Source organism: Mus pahari, chromosome X, assembly GCF_900095145.1.
Source record: "Mus pahari chromosome X, PAHARI_EIJ_v1.1, whole genome shotgun sequence".
NCBI lineage: Eukaryota > Metazoa > Chordata > Mammalia > Rodentia > Muridae > Mus > Mus pahari.
This window is the reverse complement of record NC_034613.1, coordinates 129,138,846-129,158,270: the sequence shown is the minus strand read 5'-3', so window position 1 is coordinate 129,158,270 and position 19,425 is coordinate 129,138,846. Positions and strand designations below refer to the sequence as shown.

General features: G+C 39.3%; 1 protein-coding gene across 6 annotated transcripts in view; it reads right to left on the bottom strand.

The window, feature by feature from the left end:
- Nucleotides 1-19,425, bottom strand: part of Wnk3 (WNK lysine deficient protein kinase 3) — a 133,512-nt gene that overhangs the window by 93,855 nt on the left and 20,232 nt on the right. For all 6 annotated transcript variants that reach the window (XM_029534516.1, XM_021187924.2, XM_021187925.2 and 3 more), the window contains exon 2: nt 6,386-7,028. In XM_029534516.1, coding sequence (XP_029390376.1) covers nt 6,386-6,919 — 534 coding nt within the window. In that variant the 5' untranslated portion in view covers nt 6,920-7,028. The remainder of the gene's footprint in view (nt 1-6,385; nt 7,029-19,425) is intronic.

Here is a 19,425-nt window from a genome sequence, read left to right as displayed (position 1 = left end):
CCCTGATATAGCTGTCTCTTGTGAGGCTATGCCAGTGCCTTGCAAACACAGAAGTAGATGCTCACAGTCAGCTATTGGATGGAACACAGGGCCCCCTATCGAGTAGCTGGAAAAAGTACCCAAGGAGCTGAAGGTGTCTGCAACCCTATAGGTGGAACAACAATATGAACTAACCAGTACCCCCAGAGCTCGTGTCTCTAGCTGTATATGTAGCAGAAGATGGCGTATTCAGCCATCATTAGGAAGAGAGGCCCCTTGGTCTTTCAAACTTTATATACCCCATAGAGGGGAACGCCAGGGCCAAGAAGTGGGAGTGAGTGGGCAGGGGTGCAGGGTGGGGGGAGGGTATAGGGGACATTCAGGATAGCATTTGAAATGTAAATGAAGAAAATATCTAATAAAATAATTAAAAAAAAAAACTCAAAATCCCCCTGCTTCTGCCTCCCAAGTGTTGGGATTATAGGTATGTACCACCTACCACCACATGTAGCTCAGGCTTCATGAAGTAGGATTTAACAGTTTAACACTGAAATCTCGTGTCATTTAACTTTCACTATGATTTCTTGGCTAATATTAAGAGCACTGGATGCTTCTCCAGAGGACCCGAGTTCAATTCCCAGCACTCACAAGGAAACACACCATCATCTGTAACTTCATTTCCAGAGGATCCAACACCCACCTCTGGCGTCTATGGGCACCAAGCACACATGGTACACAGACATTCAAATAGGCAAAACACCAATATGCACAAAATGAAAATAAATACAAACAAAAAGAAAAGTAAGGTAGCTATTTGTTTCCCCTACTGTATCTAAACCCACCAGTCACTAAGGTAAATAATTAAAAATATCAATGAGACATGTCAACCCCACACTATCTACTCTCACACTACTGCCACTCCTCCATCACTTCGGTTTTATTAAACTGCTTAGAGCTAAAAGTAATAAATTGTTATGTTTCCCTTCGAATTTGTTCCCTTTTAGCTACATAGTGTTCACTTAGTACTTTTCGTAGTGCTGGGGATAGAACCCAGGGCCTTTTGCAAACTACCGAGTCCTTGGACAACAGCTTCTGATACTAAAATAAAAACACATTCTTATATTTCTGTGTTTTTAAAGAAACCAAAATTCCTGGCTGGTGAGATGGCTCAGTACCTGACTGCTCTTCCAAAGGTGCAGAGTTCAAATCCCAGCAACAACATGGTGGCTCACAACCATCCTTAACATGATCTGACGCCCTCTTCTGGAGTGTCTGAAGACAGCTAGTGTACTTTACATATAATAAATAAATAAAAATTTAAAAAAAAAAAAAAGAAAGAAAAGAAACCAAATTCCAGATTTGTTACTACAGCTACCCAATACCATGTGGTCATCTCTAAAAAAATATACATATATAAGCTGGGTGGTAGTGGTGCACACCTTTAATCCTAGCACTTGGGAGGCAGAGGAAGGCCGATTTCTGTGAGTTCAAGGCCAGCCTGGTCTACAGAGCTAGTTCCAGGACAGCCAGGGCTACACAGAGAAACCCTGTCTGAAAAAAACAAGCAACAACAAACATACACATATATGAGGGCTAGAAAGATAGTTCAGAGATTACACACTCCAGAGGACTGGAGTTCAATTTCCAGTACCCACATGACAGTTTACAACCATAAGTAACTCCAGTCGCAGAGAATTGAACTGGTGCCCTCTTCTGGACTGTGTACACCAGGCATGCACATAGCAGCTCACAACTATGTGTAACTCCAGTTCCAGGGGACCCAATGCCTTCACACAGTCAGGAAAAACCCAGAAGCACATAAAATAAAAATAAACAAATCGCTGTGGTGGTGAGCTAGCTCAACAGTTAAGAACACTGGCTGCCCTGCCAGACTCACTGAGTTCAATTCCCAGCAACTACATGGTGGCTCACAACCATCTCTAAAGCTATCTCTTGTCCTCATCTAGCATGCAGGTATACATGTAGACAGAGCACTTATACATACACACATAAATAAATAAATAAATAAATAAATAAATAAATAAAATTTTAGAGACTTAATTGATATATTGGGGAAAGACTACACAAAGCTAAGAGGTGGTGTCAATTGATAAATGCAGAAAGTAGAAAATATAAAGTTGGCATTTCAGGCAGGAGGATCAGAAGTTCAAGACCAGCTTGGGCTATCAAGTTCTAGGTAAGTCTTACAAACAAACAGAACATCATAATCACAATGTAAATTACCTGTGTAACAACACCAAAGAGTAACAAAACCTACCTGAGATGTATTTCACAGTGTCAAAGTATATACTCCAAAGATGTTTAATAATCTAACAAGTAGATAATAGGAACAATCTGACAGTAGTCAAGTGGTCAAAATTACCTACCTTATCTTTAACATATACCAACATCATGTATCCTTGCTATTGCAGATTAAGTAGATGGGCATCACTTTTGTGGTAGTCTTGTCAAATAATGCAGAGCTTAGCTAGCCAGCCATGGCAGTGTATGCTATAATAATAGTATTTAAGAATCATAGTAGAAGGTTTTTAAAATGAGTTCTTGGTGTTAGTAAGCTATATAGTAAGACCTCGTCTCAGAAAGAGAGAGAGAAGAGGGAGAAACAGCTAATACCCTTTGAAAGTTCAAGGAAACACTGGGAGAAAAACTGTTAAAGAAGGGGAAGTATACACAGTATAGAAACATGGATGTAATCAAGTAACTGAAGAGGAGTATTTGCAAGCAAACTAATCTATTCTGGTTAAGTTCAATATTTTAGTTTATAGGGTATCTTTGTAACCCTTTTGTAAGTGGAAAATCACCTGAAAATAAGTTCAAAAATAAAGCGAGGTAATAAAGGAGTAGCACGTCTGTTTCCTTCTGCTTCTAACCCTCTCATTTCCTTTAAACAAACCCATAGTTAACAGCCCTTTCATCTTTTTGCTAACTCCAATCTCCAAGGCTTGTTCATATACTAACTATACTCTATATTCTATATATATATATTCTATATTCTATATATATATAGAATATATAGTTATATATATATATATATATATATATATATATATATATATATATATATATATATATATATATAACTATATATTCTACTCTAGGCTTTATGAAATCTGTCTGTGTCTGCTTTTTCTCCCTTTTTGTGTTCCTAGCATTTAGTATAGGCCTGGCACATTGCAAGGAATGTTTGTTGACTACCAAAAAAAAAATGACAACTGTAACAGGTCATATCCATTTCCTATTGCTACAGTAACAAATTAGCATAAACTTAGTGGATTAAAACACAGATGTATTATGTTCCAAAAATGGGAATCAGAAATCTACAGTGAGTCACATTAGACTAGAATTCAGACAGCAGCTGTTTCTTCTGGAGACCCTAGGCAACTGTTTATTTCCATGCCTCTTCCAACTTTCTAGAGGGTATCTGCATCCTTTGGCTTAGTGACCCAATCCGGCAACAGCATCACTCCAAACTCTGCTTTTATTCAAAGATCTTTCTCAAATGACTGCCAACCTGCTTTCCTCCTTACAAAGACTGGTGATTAGATAAAACAAGTTAAATTCACTATTTTCATCTTTAACTTAGCCTCATCAGCAACGCTAGTTTTAACCACGTAAGGTCGAAGCCATGGCATCTTTGAGAGGTCATTCAGCCTACTACACATATCAATTTCTTTCTCTTTTTTTTTTTCCGAGACAGGGTTTCTCTGTATAGCCATGGCTGTCCTGGAACTTACTTTGTAGACCAGGCTGGCCTCGAACTCAGAAATCTACCTGCCTCTGCCTCCTGAGTGCTGGGATTAAAGGCATGTGCCACCACGCCCAGCTCTCTTTCTTTTTGAAGTCAATTCCACAAATAACTAAAAATAACTCACAAAATTATTTAGGAATTAATGATATTTCCCAGACTAGACTTGTCCCCTTCTACCATCATCCTTTGTCATTTTGCAAAAGCATTTGTCTTTGGTTTAGATTTAATCAAGTTATATAATTTGTTAAGCAAAGAAACTAGCACATATTTGAGCAAGCTTCATTATTCCTAGATTCAAGAGAATCTCTTTAGCCCTGGGTCTGCACTTAATATCTATGACTGGATCTGATGAAGACAAAAGGAAATAGAACTAAATAGCATTGGGATGAACTTTAATGTAATTAACCATATTCATTTTATTGGTGGCTCAAATAGAATCTAGAAACAGTTCTGAAAAGGTAATAGAACTATTTCAGAATCAAAATTAAGTGTCCTACAGTGAATATTTCAAAAAACTGCATTTTTAAGAAACAAGATCTAGCATCTAATTTAATATTTTTCTGCCTCGATCTCCTAAATGCTGAGATTAATTAATGCTTAACTCTTAACCATGAATTACTCAGTTACTTCTACTTCTAAATTATCTTAAATATAATAATATAATAATCACTACTATAATACAAATGCACATGTTAACCTGCTATATAGTCTCTTGCTAGTGGTTTTGCTTTGTTTTGATTTTCAGTGGCATCTTTAGTTCACAGACTCTAGCTGGAGTTGCTAGGTGTCTAGGTACAACTTCAAGGAGGTCCAGGTCTAGAGGTGAAGCTCTGCTGGCAGAGAAGTTCAGCCCCTGAAAATCAAGTAAACTGGGCATGGTGGTACATGCCTGCAATATCAGCACTTGGGAAATGGAGGCAGGAAGCTCAGAAGTTGAAGATCATTCTCAGCTACATAGTGAATTTGGGACTAACCTGAAATATATCAGACCCTGTCTCAAATAAAATATAATAAGCTTCCTATACCAAACGCAAGATTAAATTTTAGTCTACCCAAATGGCAAACAATATAACTTTATAATGGGTGGAATCTGGGTATTTTATAGACAGCATTAGAATTTAAACAACAACCTATCTGTAGTGGCTATCTTTAGTCAATCCTAATTTTGCGATTTGTTTTTGTTGTTGTTGTTGTTATTGTTATTGGGATTTTTTGTTCTTGTTTTGAGGAAGTGTCTCATGTAGCCTAGGTTACATATAGTCAAGAAGGACCTTGAACTTCGGATCTTCCTGTTGTCACCTCCCAAGTACTAGAATTACAGACATGTACCACTATCCTCAGTATATGTAGTGCTAAGATTGAACCCAAAGCTTTGCTCATGCATGTTAGGGCAAGTACTGTACCAAACTGAGTCAGACTCCCAATCCCAAACTTAATTTTAAGCATCCCATATAAATGCTGATACTTTTTTCATGAGTTGGCTGAGGTTATCAAGGCTTGGTCTCCTTATATTTGACCTATATCTAGCTGAAACTATTGTCATTATAATACTTTATATGCTGTTCTATCCCTCATTTATTAATAGTACTACATAAAAATATCTACTTGAGCTGACTAGCATCTGTAGATTCTGGTGACTTCAGTTATCTGTAATTTCAAAGGTATGAGGATAGAATATCAAAAGAAGTTTTCAAAGAGTCAAAAAGTCTCTTTCCTGTTTGTAAAAATATCATGTGAATTTTACATTTTTGTATGAAAAAAATAAAGGTAGATCTCATACTAAATACATTCCTATCATACATTTAAATATGTAGTGTAACAATCAGACAATGAGATATATACACTCAATTCTTAAAATGAGATGTTAGTGAGAATTTGGGGAATTTCCTAAAGCTAATAAAAAATTTTCCCAAAGAATGTCACAACATGGACTTTTTGTTCTTAAAACAGGAAAGGAAAGCAAGCATGGCAAGTGCCTGTGACTAGAGAGACTAGTCATACTATGACTAGAGAGACACTAGAGAGACTGAGACAGAAAGAACACCAGTTTGAACCCAGCCTAGGCAACAGAGAGAATTCAGGGCCAGATTGGGCTACATATCCTGTATCAAAATAAGTGATAAATGGAAAGCAAAAATTAATTTTATTACCAAAGGCTGGGTATTTTTATAGCTCACTTGTAGACTACTTGCCCAGCACATACAAGACCCAAAATTTGATCTCTAGCATCAGAATATACATAAATGAATGAATGAATAGAGGAGAGGAAGGGGTATAATTCATTGGCAGAATACTTGTATAAGTTTATTCCCTGTACTGCAAAATTAAGTTAAAGTCGAAACTTGCATGGAAATATATCTCAATGGTAGACTGTCTAGCTTGAAAAGGCTTATTCCATCCTCAATGTTGCCACAAAAGAAGAGGAGGAGGAAGAGGAAGAAATATAGAACACTGAGGGGAAGATGAAAACAAGATAATTTAAAAAAAAAAAAAAAGCTTGGCATATACTCCTAACAAGATAAGAGCATAATTTCTCGGCGATGGTAGAAGGGCTCTTTACTTCTTCATCTGGGATCATTCGGGCAGTCCTGGTAGCTAAATTTGGAATTCATAAAGCCAAGAAAATTATATACGCACCTGTAGCTCACACCAAGCAACTTCTACCCATGTCTCAGTGTCCAATCCTTTATATACTGTTTTAAATGCTCCTCTTCCCAGCTCTATATCGAATTTCAGGAACCTGCCACTAGGGGACGTTGCAACAGCCTTCATTTCTGCTTCTTCTTCCATTTCCTTTTCAGTTTTCTCCTTGAAGCAATCTTTTGAGGATTCTGAGGTTGCCTTTGAACATTGCTCATATTTAACTTCTTGCCCACCTCTTAGCACATTTGTAGGAACTTTATCTACTCTTGAAATATTTGTTGCAGCTTTTCTTTCATCTCTGCGGGGAGATTCGGCAACTTTGTCATCTTCTGTCATCTCAACACTCTTTCGGAAAAACCTCTTTCTTTCGATGTTTTCCCCGGAAGCAGAAAAGGTACTGTATTTTTCCTTTATTCTAGCTTCTACAGTCAGAGGGGCAACAGCCCGGGCAGCCCTGTTTTCAAAGGAAACTCCATCAGGCTTCTCAGAATCTTCTGTGCTAGCTGGCTCCCCAGAATCAGTGGCCATTGTAATAACTAAAGTTGGCAGTAAACTTTTTTTTTCCTGTTTCACTCTTCAGTCTACTTACATCTCAGAATGTACTTCCTTTTATGTGGTCATATATTCCCATAGCAATCTGAAGGATGGAAAAGAGATAGTTTTAAAATCATCTTACAACAGAAATCATTAAGGAAAAAACAAGTCACCTGATTTAAACTTTCTTAATAAGAAATTTATACTTGTTGCTGTAAAATTTAGCAACTAAGACATCAGGGACTAAGTATGCATTATCATTTTTAATATAACTACACTGACTAGTAAAGCACTTTGCATATAGCTCTTTTTTATTGGATATTTTCTTTATTTACATTTTAAATGTTATCCCCTTTCCTGGTTTCCCCTCTGCAAACCCCCTATTCCATCCTCCCCCCCTGCTTCTAAGAGGGTGCTCCCCCACCCACCCACCTACTCCCATTTCACTGCCCTGGCATTCCCCTACACTGGAGCATCGAGCCTTCACAGGACCAAGGGCCTCCCTTCCCACTGATGCCAGACAAGGCCATCCTCTGCTACATATGCAGCTGGAGCCATGCATACAGTTCAATATGTCTTCATATGCAGAAACCTAGTTCTCAGCTCATCTCAATCCCCCAAATTCAATACAGGTGCCCAAATCCTGAATTCACTTAGCCATACATAAGTTGAGTAAAAATACCACATGTTTTCCAGAAGAATTTTGCTTAAGATTCTGAATTCACCTGATACTAGTTTCTTTAGTTTGTGGTCAAATATACATAGAATCAAGTTTACTATTTTCACTATTTTACATGTAGTGCCCCAGAGCATTAATGCATTATTCACAATGCTGTGCTATCTTCACCTCTTACAATATTTTATTATTTGTGTGAGTTAAGGCTCTCCTTCTACTTTCATATGAGTTCCTGGGACTAATCTCGAGCTGTCTGCCTGGCAAGCACTTTATACACTGAGCCATCTTGCTGGACCTATCATCACTTCAATCCATTCCCAAAGCAATTTCATCATCTTAAGCTGAAAGTTTATATTCATTATAGAAATTGTCCTATCCATCTGAGTGCAATGGAATGCACCTATAGTCCTAGTTACTCAGGAAGCTGAGGGTAGAGAATCACCTAAGAATCACTAAAGAAACATACCTGTTTTTATTCATGTACATATGGAAAATAAAAGTTGGTACACATTGTCTTCTTTAATTGCTCACCATATTTTTGAGACAGGGTCTTACTATTTAGTCCTGGCTGCCTAGAGCTATGTATACCAGGCTGGCTTCGAACATACTTACTATATTGCCATCTTCTGCGATATAAAGAAAGCAGCTACAACACTACTAATTAGGAATAAAGGTGAACAACTTACAAAGTTTCAGTGTACTATTTTGCTACTTTTTTTTACATGTTTGAGATTTTTCAAAATAAAAATATTTCAGAAAGGCTGGGGAAATAGGCCTGCTAGTAAAATGTTTACTTGGCAAGCATGAACGCCTACATTTAGATCCTCAGCATCCTTGGAGAATCCAGGTGCAATAATGTATGCTTGTAATTCCAGTGCTGAGAAGCCAGAGAAGGGAGAATCCTTAGGATGAGCTGGCTAGCTAGCCTAGCCAAATCAGTAAGCTCAGGTTCAGTGTCTCAAAATATAGGGTGGAAGGCTGGGTGTGGTGGCCCATGGCTTTAATTTCAGAGCTTTGAAGGCAGAGACAGGCAGACCTCTGCCTTGTCTATATAGTTACTAGGCAACCAGGACTACATAGTAAGACTCTGTCTCCAAAAAAGGTAGTGAGCAATTGAAGAAGACAGGTTAAGATACAGGCACAGGCATAGGCATGCACTTTCTGAAAAGGAGCTCAATAACACAAGAAATAATCCAAAAATTTATAAATGACATTGCATGAAATTAAAAAGCTCTGCCCAGCAAAGGAAACAATAACCAGGTCGAAGAGACAACCTACAAAAACAGAAAAATAAATCTTTGCCAATAACACATCATACAGTAGAGTAATACCTAGAATACATAAAGAACTACAAAAATACCCAAAAATCTAAAGCATTCAATTAATAAATGGGCTAGTGTGGACAGTTTTCAAAAGAATACAAATGGCAAATACATGAAAAAGAAATTTTGATATCCTCAGCAATCAATGAAATATCAATTAAAACTACACAATCTCACTCCAGTTAGAATGTTGTCATAAATAAATTAAATGTTGGGTTAGGAATGGTGTCCCATGCCTTTAATCTCACCACTTGTTAGGCAGAGACAGATGGCTCTCTACGAGTTTGAGGCTATCCTAGTCTACACAGCAAGTTTCACACCAGGCAAAATTACATACTGAGACTACCACCTCACACCAGTCAGAATGGCCAAGATTAAAAACTCAGGTGACAGCTCATGCTGGTGAGTATGTGGAAAAAGAGAAACACTCCTCCATTGCTGGTGGGACTGCAAGCTGGTACAACCACTCTGGAAATCAGTCTGGCGGTTCCTCAGAAAATTGGACATAGTTCTACCGGAAGATCCAGCAATACCTTTTTTGGGCATATACCCAGAAGATCTTCCAACTGGTAATAAGCACACATGCTCCACTATGCTCATAGCAGCCTTATTTATAATAGCCAGAAGCTGGAAAGAACCCAGATGTCCCTCGACAGAGGGAAGGATACAGAAAATGTGGTACCTTTACACTATGGAGTACTACTCAGCTATTAAAAACAATGAATTTATGAAATTCTTAGACAAATGGATGGATCTGGAGGATATCATCCTAAGTGAGGTAACCCAATCACAAAAGAACACACATGATATGCACTCACTGATAAGTGGATATTAGCCCAGAAGCTCAGAATACCCAAGGTACAATTCGCAGAACACTTGAAACACAAGAAGAAGGAAGACCAAAGTGTAGATACTTCGGTCGTTCTTAGAAGGGGGAACAAAATATCCATAGAAGGAGTTACAGAGACAAAGTGTGAAGCAGAGACTGAAGGAATGACCATCCAGAGACTGCCCTACCTGAGGATCCATCCAATAAACAACTACCCAAACCACCCACTATTGTGGATGCCAACAAGTGCTTGCTGACAGGAGCCTGATATAGCCCTCTCCTGAGAGGCTCTGTCACTGCCTGGCAAATACAAAAGTGGATGCTCACAGTCATCCATTGGACGGAGCACAGGGTCCCCAATGAATTGGCTAGAGAAAGTACCCAAGGAGCTGAAGGGGTTTGCAGCCCAACAGGAGGAACAACAATATGAACTAACCAGTACCCCCAGAGAGCCCTGGGACTAAACCACCAATCAAAGAAAACACATGGTGGGACTCATGGCTCTAGATGCATATGTAGCAGAGGATGGCCTAGTTGGTCATCAATGGGAGGAGAGACCCTTGATCCTGTGAAGGCTCCATGCCCCTGTATAGAAGAATGCCAGGGCCAGGAAGCAGGAGTGGGTGGGTTGGGGAGCAGGGAGAGGGTGGGAGGGGATAGGGTGTTTTCAGAGGGGAAACTAGGAAAGGGGATAACATTTGAAATGTAAATAAAGAAAATATATAATTAAAAATTAAAAATAAATAAAATAAAATAAAGTAAAATAAAAATTGCCGGGCAGTGGTGGTACACACATTTTAATCCCAGCTCTCAGGAGGCAGAAGCAAGCAGATCTCTCTGAGTTTGAGGCCATCCTGTTCTACAGAAAGAGTTTGAGGACTGCCAAGGCTACACACATACACACAAACAAACAAACAAAAGACCCTGTCTTAAAAAAACAAAACAAACAAAATATAATATAGTAAAATGAAAAAGAAAATGCTGGCCCTTATATAATGTGTGTTGGAATGTAAACTTGGCACGTTCTACATATTATGTTGTCAGAATCCTTCACTTTTGTAAATATTTAATATTTTTTTGATTTTGATAATGTGGGGTATGTGTGTGTATGTGTGTGTGCATGTGCATGCACATGTTCTATACCTGTGAATAAGCATGTGTTCCTGTGAACCTTGAGTTAACATGTAGAGACCAAAGGTCAGTGCCAGTGCTAATTTATTGGGTTGAGAATGTGTAGTTCAGAAGGTTCAATGCTATTCTACCATGACAAAGCCCTGTGTAAAATCCATGGCATTATATAAACCAAGCTTGGAAGCACACATCTATAATCTTAGCACTCTGAAGGTGGAGACAGGGGAAACAAGGTTAAAGGTCATCTTAGGCTACACAGTGAGTTTGAGGCCAGCCTGGGTTACATGAGACCCTGTCTCAAAAAAAATAAAAACTACATTATTAAGGCAGTATTTCCAGTATAATAAAACAAACCTAAACAAAAACAAAACAGTAAAGTACTGCCATAAGGGAAGATACACACAAAAATGAAATGAAAATAGTCTAAAAGAAACCCATATATTGATGGTTAAATAATTTTAAGAAAACTTAACAAGGAGAGAATAATCTTTCCAACAGCTGATGCTAGGACAATTGAATATTCATATGCAAAAGATGAACTTGGGGCATCTCAAAAACAAAGTTACAGGAGGAATACATTCATGATTTACTATGGGGCAGGAGGTTATTGCCATCTCCAAACTTTATGGAAGTATAAATACAACATTTACTGATGGATAATTAAGAGTCCAATGAGAACATTCAGAAATTGACCAGCAAGAGTGTGCTATTAAAGACATCTATGCTTAATACTAGAGCTAAGAATGAAACTAAAAGGGCTGGAGAGATGGCTCAGGGGTTAAGAGCACTGACTGCTCTTCCAGAGGTCCTGAGTTCAATTCCCAGCAACCACATGGTAGCTCACAACCACCTGTAATAGGATCTGATGCACTCTGCTGGTGTGTCTGAAGACAGTTACAGTGTATTCATCATATATATCTTTTAAAAAAAAAGAATGAAACTAAGGGTTCATTAAGTGGTCTATCAGGTTACATTGCCAGATCAATCACTTAATAAGATTGCTATTTCCTACAAGTGAAAATAGGTGGAGTTTTTTTTCTTTTTTATATTTATTTACTTATTCTGTGCATGTGCACACTTGCAGTGGCCCACTATGTGGTTTACATGGAGCTCAGAGACAACTTTCAAGAGTTCTCTCCTTTTTACCATGTGGGTAAAAAGATCAGACTCAGGTTATCAGATTTGGTAGCAAGCACCTTTACCCAGGAAACCATGTCAGTGGCCTGAGACCTTTTCCCCTTAACTACTTATTTTGAAATAATTTTAACCTGGGGAAATAACTTGCAAGAATATATAAAGAATATAGTACAACCTTTACCCACAATGCTAACATTTTAAGTGAGGTATTTTTAAAGTAAGAATAATGATACTTATTTACTTTACCTAACCAAAGGTCATTTATACAGAAACCTCAAGGCCAGAATTCTAGAAGACAGACTTCTAAACAACCAGAAATAGGTCAAGTTAGATGATTCTTAACAAAAACCTCACATTTTTTTGGGAGTATAGCATTTCTTTTAAAAACTGAAATTCTATCTGGACAGTGGTGGTGCACACCTTTAACCCCAGCACTCAGACAGAGACCAATCTGGTCTACAGAGCTAATTCCAGGACAGCCAGGGCTATAGAAACCCTGTCTCAAAGGGGGAAAATGTGGTAGAGCCAGCACTCTGAGGTGAAGGCAGCAGGAATAAAAAGTTCAAGCCACCTTCAGCTACATGAGACTATAAAATCAAGCAAATAAAAAGAGAGAACCCTCAAATTTTGCTGGGCATGGTGGCACATGCCAACATGCCCATGTATAGAAAGATGCTGCTAAATAACCCTGAATGCAAGATCAGCCTGGGATACAGACAGGACCCTGCTTTTTTTTTTTCAACCATTCTAAATGAAATCTCTGGTCCATTTCTTGTAATCCTAGCTACCCAGAGGCTGAAGCAAAAGGATCAAAACTGTAAGACCAGGCTGGGTGGTGGTGGCCCACACCTTTAATCGCAGCTCTTGGGAGGCAGAGACAAGAGGATTTCTGAGTTCAAGGCCAGCCTGGGTCGACAAACTGAGTTCCAGGACAGCCAGGACTATACAGAGAAACCCTGTCTCAAATAAATAAATAAATAAATAAATAAATAAATAAAATCCTGTAAGACCAACCAGGACAGTACAGCAAGACCCCAGGACTATACAGAGAAACCCTGTCTCAAATAAATAAATAAATAAATAAATAAATAAATAAATAAATAAATAAATAAATAAATAAATAAAATCCTATAAGACCAATCAGGACAGTACAGCAAGACCCTGTCCTAAAATAAAGTTGAAAAGGGCTGGCTTGTAATTCTGAAATAGAGCAATGGCCTAGCATGTGAGAGGCCCTGAATTCAATCCTCAGCACAGCCTTCAGAAATCTTTTTAGTACTCTAAAAACATTTGACTTTTTAAATTATATGAGTATTTTGCCTGGTGCCAGTAGAGGTCAGAAGATAGCACCAGATACCCTGTAAGCAAAGTTGTGAATGGTTGTGAGTACCATGTGGGTGCTAGGAACTAAATCCAGGTCCTCTAAAAAAACAAGTGCTCTTAACACTGAGCTAGCTCTCCAGCCCCAAAACTCTGAAATCATGATTTTTTTAAAAAAAATTACTTTATGTGTATAATTGTTTTGTCTCCATGTATACAATGTGCATGCTTTGTGCCAAAGGCCAGAAGAAGCATCAGATCCTCTGGAACTGCAGTTATAGATGATTATAAGTTGCCATGTGGCTGAACCAGGTCCTCTGTAAAAGCAGCTAGTTGTCAACCATTTGGGCATCTATCTGACCCACCAAACCCTAAAATCTTATTCATGCTCTGATATATTGTTAAAAGCCCAATTTGCTGATATCAAATAATATAGATAAAGTGATATTTTACAAGGAAACAATTATAAGCCTATACACACATATATTTAACAACCACATGCCCCCAAATACATGATATAAAACCTAACAAACTGAAGAGAGGACCAGATACTTCGATAACAATATTTGGACAACAGTATCAAACAACCTTACCTAGCTGACATCTGTAAAACATACTCTTTAAGGAGAGCAAATATGAATTTGTTTCAAGCACAGATAGGCATCTCTTGAATACATCACATGCTATGCAATAAAACAGGCATCAATCTGGACTATCCAGAGACTACCCTATTCAGGAATCCATCCAGTCATCAGAAATCAAACCTAGATACTAATGCTCATGCCAGCAAGATTCTGCTTAAAGGACCCTGATATTGTGAACTCTTGTGAGGCTATGCCAGTGCCTGGCAAACACAGAAGTGGATGCTCACAGTCAGTTATTGGATGGAACACAGGGTCCCCAATGGAGCAGCTAGAGAAAGTACCCAAGGAGCTGAAGGGTGCTGCTACCCTGTAGGTGGAACAGCAATATGAACTAACCAGTACCCCCTGAGCTTGTGTCTCTAGCTGCATATGTAGCAGAAGATGGCCTAATCGGCCATCATTGGAAATAGAGGCCCCTTGGTCTTGCAAACTTTATATGACCCAGCACAAGGGAAGGCCTGGGCCAAGTAGTGGGAGTGGGTGGGTAGGGAGCAGGGGCGGGGGGGGGTATAGGGAACTTTCGGGATAGCATTTGAAATGTAAATAAAGAAAATAATAATAATAATAAAAAGTAAAAAAAAAAACAGGCATCAATCAAATGTTTTCTTCTACAACAAAACAATTCAATTAGGGGATGTAGCTCAGTTGGTAGTGTGCTTAGCTTGCATGAAGGAAGCCCTGAGTTTCAGCCCCAGTACCACATTATCTGGGCAGGGGGATGCAGGCCTACAGTCTCAAGTCTTGAGACATAGAAACAAGATAAGGTATTCAAGGTTATTTCTCTACATAGAGGGTTGAAGACTAATAGCCTGGGCTATATGAGCAGAGGGAAGAAGAAAAGAAGGAAGGAAAATAATTAAATAATTAAATTAGAAATTAGTAACAGAATAACAATGGAAACAAATCAATGAGAAAAATTAATGAAAGGCTAAAAGTAAGCCTTAGTATTTCTTATCAGGTGATTTTCAACAAAGAAACTAAGACTATTTAATGAGTAAACTGTATTTTCAGCTAAAGGTACTGGATAACTCAAATCGATATGTGTAAGAGTTAAATTGGATCCCCATCCCATATCACATACAGAAATTATTTCAGAGTAGACCACAGACCTAAGATAAGAACTAAAACTATAAAGCTCTTAGAAGAAAACATCAGAATAAATCTTGGTTATCCTGGGCCAGGCAAACTTTCCCAGCTGTAACAACCAAACATAGTGTCAACTGAAGAAAAAACTGACAGGAGACTCCAGCAGGCCAACCATGAGTTGACAATCTGCCAAAACTAAATAAAGACCAGTCTGAGTTACACAGTAGGAATGTATCTTGAAAAAGAAACCAGGGGGCTGGAGATGGCTCACTGGTTAAAAGCACTGGCTACTATTCCAGAGAACACAGGCTCAACTCCCAGCATCCACATGGCAGCTCACTGGAGTCTGAAACCCCAAGTCCTGGGAATCTAGTTCCCTCTTTGACCTCCTCAGACACCAGGCATGTACATTGTACAGACAGACATGCAGATAAAATACCCGTACACAGGATTTTTAAGGTCTTGCAAAATTTATATGACCCAGCACAGGAGAATGCCAGGGCCAAGAAGTGGGAGTGGGTGGGTAGGGGAGCAGGGGTAGGGGGAGGGTATAGGGAACTTTTGGGATAGCATTTGAAATGTAAATAAAGAAAATATCTAATAAAAAATAACATTGGTTCAAACAAAAAAACAAAAACAAAACAAAACAAAAAAAGCAACAGGGCATGTCTACACGTCAGTAAGAGAGAGAGGGGGAAGAAACTATCTCATAAAAATGTTACACTTTTGTACCTCAAAGAATATCACTAAAGAAGTGAGGACAACCCATAAAGTAGAAGGAAATATATGCAAATAAGATGCAACAGATCTCTGCGAGTTTAAGACCAGCCTGGTCTACATAGAGCGCTCTAGGCCAGTCAGAGCTATTTGGTGAGACCCTGTTTTACCATAAAAAAAGGCAGACAAATAATACATGAAAAGGCAAACTGATTTTTAAAATACACAGTTTAACATGTTCAAGACCCTGCAGTCAGTCATCAGCACTCTACGCCCTCAAAATGGGTAAAGGGTTTGACTATTTTCTAAAGAACATGCAGCAAAGTCTCTTCTCTGTAGTTTGACTTTCACAGTTTCAATCACATTCAGGAACCTATAGTGCAAAAGTAATAGAAAAGGCTGGGAATAAAGGCAGACATGGTAGCACACACCTAAATCCCAGTCACTGGAAGGCTAAGGCAGGAGGACTGCAAGCCTAGCATCAGCTACGGCGTCAGCTACGGGATGATACCTTAGAAAACAATCCAGAGACTACCCCACCCGGGGATCCATCCCATCATCAGCCACCAAACCCAGACACTATTGCACATGCCAGAAAGATTCTGCTGAAGGGACCCTGATATAGCTGTCTCTTGTGAGGCTATGCCAATGCCTGGCAAACACAGAAGTGGATTCTCACAGTCAGCTATTGGATGGAACACAGGGTCCCCAATGGAGGATCTAGAGAAAGTACCCAAGGAGCTGAAGGGGGCTGCAACCCTGTAGGTGGAACAACAATATGAACTAACCAGTACCCCTAGAGCTCGTGTCTCTAGCTGTATATGTAGCAGAAGATGGCATATAAACAAAAAACAAAGAAAAAAAAAAAGAAGATGGCATATTCAGCCATCATTGGCAAGAGAGGCCCCTTGGTCTTTCAAACTTTATATACCCCATAGAGGGGAACGCCAGGGCCAAGAAGTAGGAGTGAGTNGGCAGGGGTGCAGGGCGGGGGGAGGGTATAGGGGACATTCGGGATCACATTTGAAATGTAAATGAAGAAAATATCTAATAAAATAATTTTAAAATACCACATACAAACAAGGGCATGCGTGAGATGGGTGTGTGGTAAAGGTACTTGCCACCAAGCCTAACAATCTGAGTTCAATCCCCAGGACCCACATGGTAGAAGGAGAGAACTGAGTCCCAAAGTTGTCCTCTGGCCTCCATAGTATGTGCTAGTGCACACACATGTAAATAATGTAATAAAAGTTAAAAGAAAAAAATTCAAGGAAGCAAAAGTACTCCATTTGTATAAATTTATTATAGTACTGTCATACTTTTCTACTGCTGTGATAAAGTACCACGACCAAGACAACTTATGTAGAATGGGTTTCTTTGGGTTCCAAAGATAAGAATCTGTTATGGTGGGGCAGTGTAGCAGGAGGCAGCAGACTTTGAGATCACATCTCAAACAGGAAGCAGAGAAAACAAACTAGATATGGAGGAGTCTTTTGAACCCTCAAAGTCCATTCCAGTGGCATACTTCCTCCAAAGTCTCAGCTCTTAATCCTCCTCCAAATAGCCACCAATTGGGGATCAAGTATTCAAATGCTCAAGACTTATGGAGGACAACTCAATCAAACCACCACATCCTACTCCCTGGACTCCACAGTTTTGTGGAGCAAATGTATTTAGTCCTATTTCAAAAGTCCCTATAGTCTTTCACAGTCTCAGCTCAGTTTTAAAGTCTGAAGTTTTTTCTGAGACTAAAGGCAATCTCTTAATTGTAACCCTTGTAAAATCAAAAAGCAAATTACACACTTCCAACATACAATGGTACAGAATATACATTACCATTCTGAAAGGGAGCAAAGAAAGTATATTTAAAAAAATATTGGACTAAAGCAAACCCAAGCCCAGCAGGGCAAATTCCAAATCCTATAACTCTATGTCAAAGGGCTTAGATGACCCTACCTTCTAGCTTTACTAACTGCAGCACACCTCCCCCACCTCTCTCAGGCATCTTAGATTCCCTGCATAAAGCATGCAACTCTTCTTAGCAGATATCTCAGATTCTGGCATCTCCAACATCCTAGGGTCTCCAAGGCAATCCCAGACTTCACACTCACAGCTTCACATGCCTGTTCAGGGACACCCCTGCCACATGCCTGGTCTCAGTGGCTTTCCAAACCCGGCTCTCTACAAGAGCAGCAAGTACTCTTAAGTGATAAGCCATCTCTCCATCTACTTTTTTGTTTTAGCCTCATGCACATCCTTAGGACACAGGAAGGAAAGATTACATAAGATTCCACAACCCCTTCACTCCTGCATCCTTCATGAACCTGAAGCCAGAAGTCACTTGGGGTGAATTCTCGTGCCCTTCAATCATATTCCTAGCTGCTTTGACTTGTTCATTTTCAAGAACAGAAAATTCTGCCAGGTGTGGTGGCGCACGCCTTTAATTCCAGCACTTGGGGGGAGGGGGAGAGGCAGAGACAGGCAGATTTCTGAGTTCAAGGCCAGCCTGGTCTACAAAGTGAGTTCCAGGACAGCCAGGGCTATACAGAGAAAGCCTGTCTTGAAAAACCAAAAAAAAAAAAAAAAAAAAAAAAAAAAGAACAGAAAATTCCTTAGGCCTTTTCTTCATACAAGGTAGAAGCTTAGCTCCACTCCCTATTCCCCAATGCAAATCAGGCCTTGCCTTAATCACCCTAGCTCTTCCAGCATAAGCCTTGGCTGTGGTGTTCTCTGCAAAGTGTACATTTTGTGTTTATTTCTGCTCCAATTGCTCTCTTTCACTATAGGCCTCCATAACAGCGATTACTAATAACCACAACAGGTTAACTTGAAATGTCTTCCATCAAAGAAATTAGTCCACTATGTTTTTTAATATTTGTTGATTTTTATTTTATGTATATGAATGTTTTGCCTGCATATATGTATGCATACTACATATGCGCCTAGAGACTACAAAGACCAGAAGAGGGTTGTGGATCCCCTTTAACTGGAGTTATAGAAAGCTGTAAGCTGCCATGTGGGTGCTGGGAACTGAACCCAGCTCTCTGCAAGAGATACAAGAATGATCTCTATCCCAGTTCCTATTATTTTTCCCCTTTGAAACTTTTTGAGCTGGGCCTCTGAAATCAGCAGAGCTCTCAGCACTACTGGCTTCCAAGGTCCTACTAGGATTGAGCATTAAGCTCTGCTTATAGCATTCAACCAATTTTCTAGTCCAAAGGTCCAAAGTCTTCCACATTCCTCAAAAACAAACAAACAAACAAACAAAAAATTACATGGTCAGGTCTATCACAGCAATAGTGCAGTCCCTGGCACCAACTCTGCCTTTGTTTCTTTTCTATTGCTATTACAAAAGATCACAACCAAGGCAACTTTTAAAAAGAAAGCATTTATTTTGAGCTTACTGTTCCAGAGGCATAAGATTCCATCAAGGCGAGGCAGCATGGCAGCAAGTAGCAGGCATGTTGGCTGGAGCAGCAGCTGAGGGCTTACATCTCAAACAGGAAGCTTAGAGAACAAACTCGAAATAGTGCAAGGCTCCCGAACCCTCCAAGCCCGCCCCCAATGGCATACTTCCTCCAGCAAGGCCTCCTAATTGTCCCCAAATAGTCACCAACTGGTCCAAGTATTCAAATGTC